General features: G+C 40.0%; 1 protein-coding gene across 1 annotated transcript; it reads right to left on the bottom strand.

Moving 5' to 3' along the window:
- Window positions 1–6,605: 6,605 nt before the first annotated feature.
- On the bottom strand, window positions 6,606–10,028 carry LOC138907392 (uncharacterized). Its single transcript, XM_070197990.1, has 7 exons — window positions 9,599–10,028; window positions 9,006–9,079; window positions 8,750–8,915; window positions 8,198–8,497; window positions 7,401–7,432; window positions 6,846–6,986; window positions 6,606–6,737 (listed from the first exon to the last, which is right to left on the bottom strand). The coding sequence occupies exons 1-7, from the start codon at window positions 10,026–10,028 to the stop codon at window positions 6,606–6,608; spliced, it is 1,275 nt and encodes a 424-aa protein (XP_070054091.1).
- Window positions 10,029–10,841: the final 813 nt, after the last annotated feature.

The following is a 10,841-nucleotide window of genomic DNA, read 5'->3' as shown; positions in this document are numbered from 1 at the left end:
GCGTATAAGGTGACAGCCAATCCATGCCCAAGATAATATCAAAGTCAACCATATCAAGAAGTAGGAGATCTACACTAGTCTCAAGGCTCCCGATAGAAACCAAAAACGAGCGTTAAAAATAATAACAACAATAGAATCTCCCACAAACGTGGACACATACACAAGAGCACTCAAAGAATCACGAGGCATAATCAGATATGAAGCAAAATAGGATGACATGTAGGAATAAGTAGAGCCCGAATCAAAATACAACTGAAGCATCTCTATGGAAAACTGGAACAATACATGTGATGACGGCGTCAGAGGACTCTGCCTCAAGCCTACAGGGAATGCATAAAAATAAGACTGGGCACTACCACTTTGACCTCCGCCCCTCGGTCAACCTCTAGCTAGCTAGCCTCCACCTCTAATGGCCTAACCTTCACCTCTAGCAACCTGACCCCCCCCTCTAGCTGGCTGTGCGGACGGTGGAGCAACCGGTGCCGTCATAATAGCACAAGAACCCTACTGAGGTCTGCTGCTCGTCAATCTAGGGCAATACCTCATAATGTGACCTATGCCCCCATACTCAAAGCACACCCTCGGCTGCTGAAGCTGAGACTGGCCCTGATGGCACAGATAGCCGCTATAGTAACTCTGATCCGGTGGTGCACTGATAGGAGCTGAAAGTGCACTGAATGCTGCCTGCTCAGGACGAGACCCATAAGGCCCACGACGCCCGAAGCACCGTGGGCTACCTGAAGAGCTGACTGAGTCAGCCTAGGAGGATGGCCTCTACCAAAAGAACCTCTGCGTCTAGATGACATACCACTGAAGCCATTGAAATGATGAGGCCTCTTCTCAGATGTCATCCCTCTATCCTGACCATGAACCATCTCGATCCGTCTAGTAATCTCTACGGCCCTCTAGAAAGAAATATCATCCCCGTCTCCTTGGCCATCTGAAGACTAATGCCGCAGGTAAGACCATCAATAAACCTCCCCACCCTCTCTCTATCTGTGGGAATCAACATAGCTGCCTGACGGGCTAGGTCCACAAAATTTGTCTCGTACTGGGTGACAGTCATGCCACCCTACTGAAGGTGCTCGAACTGCCTACAGTACTCCTGCCTCAGAGTGAAAGGAAAAACTTCTCCAGAAATAACCGCGAAAACCGATCCTAGGTAACTGGAGGTGAACCAGTTGGTCTACTCCTGTCACAACCCTAAAACCCCACCTTAGGTATTTGTGATGATACCTAGTCGCTAAGACTAGGTAAGCCTAACACATACTAAGAACTTACACAATTTAACCAACTTAATTGTAAAACATTAATTAATAACTGAAATAACATAGTTGAACCAATATAAATCATTCAATTCCAAATCCGATAGTACAAGTCATAAGCTTTTCTAAGAGTAACAAGAATGATCGAGTACATCAATGTCCCGGTGTAATAGTAAACAGTGGTAATAAAAGACAACAAAAGGTGACTCTGGAGCCAGCGAACGTCAAGCAGGTATATCGTGAAGTCTCCAACCGTGCAGACATAAGTATCGAAACCAACTTATCAAAAGTACTTGGATCTACACAATAATATGCAGAAGCGTAGCATGAGTATACCACAGCGGTACCCAGTAAGTATCAAGCATAACCTCGGTAGACTAGTGACGAGGCTATGTCAAGACACCTACTAGACATATAAACCCGTGCAAGATATAACATAAAGCTAACAATAGAAAGAACATCAATGTAAGAATAACAACGGAAATAATATTGATTTAAAACCAACAATGAAAATAATAAAAAAACAAATAGCAGCAAGAAGTAGACGGGAATAAAGCAGTAACGTAATCAGAATACTGAGGAGATATGAATGAACTCAAATAAGGAAAGCAGATGGAAGCTCAATTAATCAAATTGTTCCCAATGCATGGTCTTGCAACAAGAGTTATCCCGATGCACCACACTTCGTAACCACAAATCATGAGTCAATTTCCAAATCGTCACACCTGGAACCTCGTGCCCACAATAACAATCACCTTCGCACGGCAGGGCTAACGTACTGCCATGTGCATTGTATCTGTGTCAAATATCAATTAAAGTGAATTCTTTTATTTAAAAATTTCTAAGTTACCAACAACTCAACTGAATATGAGATAATCACCCCATGTACATAAATTCACCCTGACAATTAATTGACCAAGAAATATTAGAGGCACAAATTGGCATATTGAAACAACACAACAAATCACGTAGCTTGCATGACTCACACAAGAAGTCACTATTGTTCCAACACTGGGATAACAATGATCAACCAAAGACAATTAAAAATACAAGTGAAATAATTTAAGAAAAAAAATAATTGTTCAACGATAAACTGTTCCAACATAGAATATACCATGAGAATCACAACTGAGGATACTTTAATGTCACAAACAATTACAACATATCAATCTGTTACGGCGTGCAACCCTATCCCACCTATATCATATCATCCGTCCTTATCGCTCTATATCATATCTTTTTATCTCATTTCAATACCGTTGTGGCGTCCAACCCACTCCTCAAACAATATGAATTTAAACCAACAAACCAAAACCAACTATGATGTATCACAAAATTAAACAAAATAAAGAAACTAAATAAAGAAGGTCACAAACGGATAAAATAGTTACATGATGACTCACAAAGTCAAATAGCAAGTAATGAGGGTTCATAAATGAAGGCACACTTACAAAGAAACAATTAAGAATTAAGACATGTAACAGATAAGGCATGAATTCAATAAGTAATTGCAATTAACAATTAAAGCAGGTATGGAGTAAACTTGACAATAAGTGATAGACCATGTATTAACCACCTAAATGAAATACAAGAAAGAAGCCTAAGAGTCTAAACCGATCAAATTTCACATATAAGATCGTGTACACACTCGTCACCTAGCGTACACGTCTTTCACATAATTTAAATAGTTCAATCAACCAAAATCTTAAGGGGTAATTTTTTTCACACAAAGTTAGGCAAGATACTTACCTCAATTAGGCTAAATCAATACTCAAAATAGCTTTTCCCTTTAACATTTACTTCCGCTATGCTCAAATCTAACCGAAAATGAATTAACAATATCAAACAATGCAAGAGAAATCAATTACAATTAATAAAGATATGATCTTTAAACAATTCCCAAAAGTCAACCCCGGGCTCGCCCGGTTAAAATTCAAGTCGAAGGGTAGGTCTCGACTACCCATAGCCCCATGAGTTCATATATGTATTTTATTTTCAAATTCGAGTCCAATTCGGCTCTCAAAACTCAAATTTTTATTTTTCAAAACTTTGACAAAAATCCCCAATTCTCATAAATTTGATGTTCTCTAATATATAATCATGAAATATAGTTGGAAATTGAATAGAATTACTTACACGATGTTCGTAGGTGAAAATTCCTCTTCAAAATCGCCTCCCACTGAGTCTACAGTTCAAAATATGATAAAATGAATCAAAGTCCTGAAATACTCAGCTATAAACAAGCTGCAGATGTCGCATTGCGAACCCTCGCAAAAGCGAAGCTTGAACAATTTTAAACCCTTCGAAAAAGCAACAAAAATGTTGCAAATGCAAACACTAGTTTTCTCACAAAAGCGACCAATTGGTTGCAAAAGTGACTCTTCCCCAACCCAGGCCTTCATCGCAAATGCGATCTAATGCTAACTCTGCAGGCCTCAGTCAACATCGCAAAATCGATGATTTCCTCGCAAAAGCGAGGTCCCTTCCAAGTAGCCCAACATCGCAAATGCGATGAAAAACTCGCAAATGCGAGAACAGAGCACCAATACAGCTGAACCTTCTACAACCCCTTCGGAACGCATCCAAAACTCATCTGAGCCCTCGGGGCTTTATACCAAATATTCAAACAAGTCTAATAATATCATACGAACTCGCTCGCGTGATCAAAATACTAAATAACATCTTGAACCACGAATCAGACACCAAAACACATGTAAATCATAATGAACTTTAAGAACTTCTAGAATTGCAACCAAGCGTCCGAACAATATCAAACCAACTCCAAACATCAAATTTTGCAAACAAATTCCGAATGACGAAACGAACCTATTCCAAGTCCCGAAGTCAAAATACGAACCTGATAGCCTTAAAGTCAAACCATGGTCAAACTTAGAAAAATTCCAAACATTTAAATTGCTAACTTCCGCCAAATTGTGCCGAAACCTTCTAGAAACATCCAAATGCAACTTTGAGCATACGCCCAAATCCAAAATTACCATCTGGACCTCTCCGATCTGAGGTCAAATACGCAAAAGTCAAACATAGTTAACTCTTACAACTTCAAGCTTCTTAAGTGAGAGTCATCCTTCAAAATCAATTTTGAACCACTCAAAAAATAAAGCAGGCGATGCACGCAAGTCATAATACACTATGTGAAGCTATTCGTGACCTCACACCGCCGAACTGAATTGTCACGACCCAAATCGATGGGCCGTGACGAGTGCCCGAGTTCTACCTATCGAACACCCCTAAGTATATGTCTAAGAAATAAACATGAAATAAGTTTAGGTCATGCACCATGTATGGAAATAAACTACGGATTCATATGAACAACATACATGGGAAATAAAAGTATAAAATATAAACCGATAAGGCCACATACTATCCAACTATACTTGACTGTCTACAGACCTCTAACAGAGTGTACAACTTTATAAAGGATGGGACTGGGCCCCGTCATACCCATATGTATACAAACGTATCGTACCAAAACTCAATAGAAGCTCCGGATCAAATGGAGCACACCAACTCTCGCTGAGCAAGGATCCTAAGATGGGGGGCTGTTAGCTTATCTACCTGCACCTGCTGGCATGAAATGCAGGCCCCCACGTAATAGTGGAGTCAGTACGAATAATGTACCGAGTATGTAAGGCATAAAAATTAGTATATAAAAGACATGAGAGAAACATGGAGTAAATGACTCAACCTGTAAGTCTAAATAGTTCTGTGAATCATAAAACAATTATAATGTCAGGTATAAGCATATAAATGTCATATCATACATAGGTATATGCGCACATAACATCATCAAGCCTTTAAAGGCATCCCATCATATCCCCTCAACCTCTGTGGGCGAAATTATAAATGTATACCAGCTGATCAGGTGGTGGTACGTTTATAACGCCATAACCTTTCCCCATACTCCATATACATATACTATATGTGTACATAATGCCATATGGTCATGTGTCAGTATACATGTATAAATGAATGCAATGCATAATGAAGTAAGTCAATAAGATCTCTCGGAATGTCATGAGACCCATGAACAGACGATATGATAGTAGGACATATTGGGAATCCAGAACATAGGCAACCCTAGTACTTCTAAGAATAGAATCGTTTATGAAAGTTGTGTGCTTGCTCATTTCATTTGTATCATATGGATCATGACAAAAGGAAAGAAGGGATAGCCTTAACATACCTCAAGTCGTCAATGCAACTCAACAACAAGCTTATGACAACTAGCGCGCCAACCCTATAACAAAGAAATACATGTACAACTTAGATGGCACTAGTATATCACGTATCTCAAATGATAACTCGATTTTAAAAATAAAACAGGCAGAATTTCCCCTGATTTTACTGCTCCCTCAAGCCTACTATAGGTGAGATACAAACATAATACAATCAAAAACTCAAAGACAACCCAACTACAGTTCCGGACCTTCAATACAACAAAAACCCCAAATATACCATAACACACCCAATCAACAAGTTATCAATTAGCTTTAAATTGCAACGACGAGCGACCAACCTACTACCCTACCATATGTGGTGTTTCTACACACCCTTTTATCCTTCCAAACTCTATAAATCAGCAGCAAAATATGCCAACACTAGTGGACTACAAAACAGTTTACTAAAAGTAAAACAAATTGAACTCACGGCTTCCGATCACCATCCCGTAAGTTCTAACTATTAGGAAACAAATTTATCAACATTTCTTGATATTTGAAGCTTTAATACAGAAAGTGAACGTTTTCTTAAGTATGAAGTACCTTCCAAAACTCAAACTACAAAGAAAAAGAGAGGCGATATAGCGATACTTACGTCGTAGGGATCGTTCTAATGTTATCACTTCTTGTTTTTGTACCCGGGATGTTAATATTTTTGAAACCCTAGAAGAGAGCTTATGGATATGTGTATGGATGTTCTCAGGTCGTGTTATATGGAAAAATGAAGATAAATACGGCCTAAGACCTATATATATCAAGTTTGGAAAAGTCAAAGAGGTGCTAGCTTGGCACTCTAGCATTGGCCCATCTTCCGATGCTTATATCTTTTTATCCGGATGTGGTATGAAGGAACGATTAAGAGTGTTGGAAACTACATTTCAAGATCTTCAATTTTGTATATAATATGTCCCAAAAAGACCCCATATAGCACACAAAATTTATTGCTAAAAAAAAAGCTCTATTGCAAGGCAAATCCTTAGTCGATTTTTCCGCAACTTAAATCCGACTTTTCCCAAACTTTATATTTTCTATAAAAACATCATATATAGTCATATTATGACCTTAAAATTATTTAAATAATGATTAAAAAGTCTCATATTCCTTATACGTCACTTTGGGACGCACAAAGTGTAACAATCTCCCCCCTCCCTAGAGGCATTCGTCCTCGCATGTTAAACTCCCAGAGATCTATAGAAATTATGGCAGTCTCCTCTGTAACGGTACCACTAACAGCCTGTCAGACAGAAAACCCAACAATACAAAGCCACACAGTGCCACAATCATCAATAACAACAGTGGCCTTACACGACCAATGATAATAACTAACATAAGAATCAAGTACCATATACGTACCTAAAGGATGTGATGTCTCTGTCCGATCCTCCTCCGGAAGAGGAAACAAGTGACGATACCTACACTTCATGTCTTTTTCAGCTTCCCAAGTCATCTCCTCCACATTCTTGTTCCTCCAAAGTACTTTAACCTAAGATACGTTTTTAGTTCTCAATCTCCGAACATGTCTATCTAGTATAGCAATGAGAGCTTCCTCATATGATATCTGCTCTATTACCTGAACATCGTCAACTAGAATGAATCTAGAGGGATCTCTGATATACTTATGGAGCATAGACACATGAAAAACTGGATGTACCGACTCTAAGTTGGAAGGAAAATCTAACTCATATGCTACCTGACCTACTCTGTGTATAATCTTAAAAGGTCCAATGTACCGAGGGCTAAGCTTTCCTTTATTACCGAATCTCATAACGCCTTTCTTCAGTGATACCTTTAGGAATACCTAGTCATCTACCTGAAACTCCAAGTCACGTTGTCGATTATCTGCATAGGACTTTTGATGACTCTGAGCTGCTAATAGCCTTTCCTGTATAAGCTTTACCTTCTCAACTGCCTGTTGTGCCAACTCTGGTCCTATTAAATTAGTTTAACCAACATCAAACCATCCAATAGGTGACCTATACTTCCATCCATAAAGAGCTTCATATGGAGCCATCTGAATGTTGGAATGATTGCTATTATTATATGCGAACTCAATAAGTGGAAGATGATCATCCCAGCTACCCCTGAAGTCTATCACACAAGCCCATAGCATATCCTCTAGTGTCTGAATAGTACTCTTAGCCTAACCATCTGTCTGGGGATGAAATGTTGTACTAAGACTTACTTGAGTCCCCAATCCTTTTTGGAAGGACCTCCAGGAATTGGCTGTAAACTGAGCACCTCTATCTGAGAAAATAGATATAGGGACACCATGAAGTCGTATTATCTCCTTAATGTAAAGCCTTGCATAATCCTCTACTGAATATGTACTCCTGACAGGCAGAAAAATGGGCTGATTTTGTAAGTCTATCAACAATAACCCATACAAAATCGAACTTACGCTAGGTACGAGGTAAGCCTATGATGAAATCCATATTAATTACTTTCTATTTCCAATTCGGAATCTTTATAGGCTGCAATAATCCACCGGGTTTCTGATGCTCAATCTTAACCCGCTGACAATTAGGGCACTAAGGAACAAACTCTGCTATATCCTTCTTTATTTTGTCCCACAAGTATATTTCTCTGATATCATGATACATTTTCGTCGCTCCTAGATGAACAGAATAATGAGAATAGTGAGTTTCTCCCATAATCTGCTGGCGCAGCCCTATCACATTAGGAACACTAATCTACCTCGATATATGAGGACTCTATATCCTATAATCTCAGATGGTGTCTTCTCCTTTTGAGGGGCTCTATCTCTGTAATGAGCTAGCACAGGATCCTCATAATGGCGTTCCTTCACTTCAGTTACTAAAGAGGATGTTGTTGTGTCCTGAATGGTAACTCCGGTATCACCTGAATCTAGTAATCGAACTCCAAGATTAGCTAGATGATGAATCTCACGGGCTATATCACTCTTCTTTGGCTGTAAATATGATAGGCTACCCATAGATCTACGGCTGAGGGCGTCGGCTACTACATTCGCTTTCCCTGGATGGTATAAAATATCAACATCATAGTCTTTCAGTAGCTCCAACCATCGCCTCTGACTTAAATTCAATTCCTTTTGCTTGAAAACATACTGAAGGCTCTTATGATCCGTATAGATATCAACATGAATGCCATACAAATAGTGCCTCCATATCTTTAGTGCATGAATCACCGCGGCTAACTCTAAATCGTAGGTCGGGTAATTCTTCTCGTGCTTTTTTAGTTGTCTAGAAGCATATGCTACAACCTTACCATGCTGCATCAGTACACAACCCAATCCAATGTCCGAAGTATCACAATAGATAGCATAACCATCGATCCCCTCTAGGAGTGTCAGAACCGGTGTTAAAGTCAATATGTCCTTCAATGCCTGGAAACTTCGCTCACAAGCATCAGTCCACTGAAACTTAGTTGCCTTCTGAGTCAACTTTGTCAATGGTGCTGAAAGAGAATAAAAACCCTCTACAAATCTCCTGTAATAACCTGCCAAACCCAGGAAGCTATGAACCTCCGTTGGTGTCATGGGTCTAGGCCAAGTCTTCACTGCCTCAATCTTCTGTGTATCAACCCGGATACCCACATCTGAAATAATATGACCAAGGAAAGCTACAGAATTCAACCAGAATTCACATTTAGAGAATTTTGTGTACAACTTCCTTTCTTGTAGAACTGTGAGCACATTACGCAAATAATTTGCATGCTCAGCCTCTGAACGAGAATAAACCAAAATATCATCTATAAATACAATCACGAATAGATCTAGAAAGGGTCTGAACACACAGTTCATCAAGTCTATGAATACTGCAGGGGCATTGGTCAAACCGAACGACATAACACGAAACTCAAAGTGCCCGTATCTGGTCATGAATATTATCTTTGGAATATCTTACTCTTTAACCCTTACCTGATGGTACCCAGACTTCAAGTTTATCTTCGAGAAACACTTGGCACCCTACAACTGATTAAATAAATCATCAATCCTCGGGAGCGGGTACTTATTCTTAATTGTCTCCTTATTCAACTGCCTGTAATCAATACACATCCACAAGGAATCATCTTTCTTTCTCACAAATAACATAGGTGCTCCCCGCGGTGATGTACTGGGTCTAATAAAGCCTTTTTCAAGCAAATTCCTCAGTTGTTCTTCCAACTCTCTCAGTTCTGCAGGTACCATTCTATAAGGAGGAATAGACATCGGCTGAGTATCTGGTAATGTGTCAATAGCAAACTCAATCTCCCACTCTAGAGGAAGGCCTGGAAGCTCATCGGGAAAAATATGGGGAAACTCATTAACTACCGGGATAGACTGAACGGTCGGTGAGTATGCTTTCACATCCTGTACCCGAACCAAGTGATAAATATAGCCCTTTCTGATCATCTTCCTTTCCTTGAGATAGGAAATAAACCTACCTCTTGACGATGTAATATTACCTTTCCACTCTAGAACTGGCTCCCCTGGAAACTGGAACCGAACCATCTTTGATCTACAATCAACGTTAGCATAACAAGAAGCCAACCAATCCATACCCATTATAATATCAAATTCTACCATATCTAGCTCAATCAGGTCTGCTACTATAGAACGGCTATGGACTACTACTATACAATCTCTATATACCTATCTAGCTATCACTAGATCCCCAACAGGTGTAGACACCTCAAAAGGTTTAATCAACTCAGGTTCTATCCCAAACTTGCTAGCGACCAACGGAGTGACATGCGATAAGGTGGAACCTGAATCAATCAATGCATATACATCATATGAGGAGACTGATAATATACCTATAATAACATTAGGTGATGACTGTTGATCCTGTCGACCCGCTAATGCATAAACACGGATCTGAGGATCGCTCGAGCTAGATGCTACGCTTCTGCCTATTCTACAATCGGGGCCCAGGGGGCGTACTGATGATGACGAACCAGCTACAGATCCAGCTGGCTAAACTATACTTGCACCACCTCTCGTCGGACAATCTCTCATGATGTGGCATGGATAAACACAAGTATAACAAACACCTAACCCCCCGAGGCACTGCCCGGCATGCTGCTTACCACACTAAGCACATCATGGCAAGGGTGGCCTTATCTAACTTGACTCACCCCTATACTGAGAACTAGAGGCCCTAGAACTCTGACTGGGCCCTGGATAGGTGGAACGCTCAAATCTCATACCGTCAAACTAAGGGGGTGCACTAGCCGATGGCTGAGCTGGATACCTCGGGTACTGCTATTTCTGACCACCTCGAAACTCACCAAAAGTACCTGAAGATCTCGCTCTCTTACTCTGGCCCCTATCATGCTCACGATCAGTCGTCTGCTTCTCCTTACGCTCCTCTACACC

The sequence above is a fragment of the Nicotiana tomentosiformis genome, chromosome 3 (assembly GCF_000390325.3).
Source record: "Nicotiana tomentosiformis chromosome 3, ASM39032v3, whole genome shotgun sequence".
Lineage (NCBI taxonomy): Eukaryota > Viridiplantae > Streptophyta > Magnoliopsida > Solanales > Solanaceae > Nicotiana > Nicotiana tomentosiformis.
The sequence above is the reverse complement of the archived record's forward strand: the minus strand, read 5'-3'. Positions and strand labels throughout refer to the sequence as shown.

Excerpts from the sequence above, each read along its gene's own strand:
- LOC138907392 (XM_070197990.1), bottom strand. The coding sequence starts at position 10,028 with ATGGGTATGGATTGGTTGGCTTCTTGTTATGCTAACGTTGATTGTAGA. Across the intron at positions 8,498-8,749 it reads TTGTGTACTGATGCAGCATG|GGAAAGCGAATGTAGTAGCC; the intron begins GTAAGGTTGTAG and ends TATACCATCCAG. Across the intron at positions 7,433-8,197 it reads TAGAGTCCTCATATATCGAG|GACCAGAGTTGGCACAACAG; the intron begins GTAGATTAGTGT and ends CTAATTTAATAG.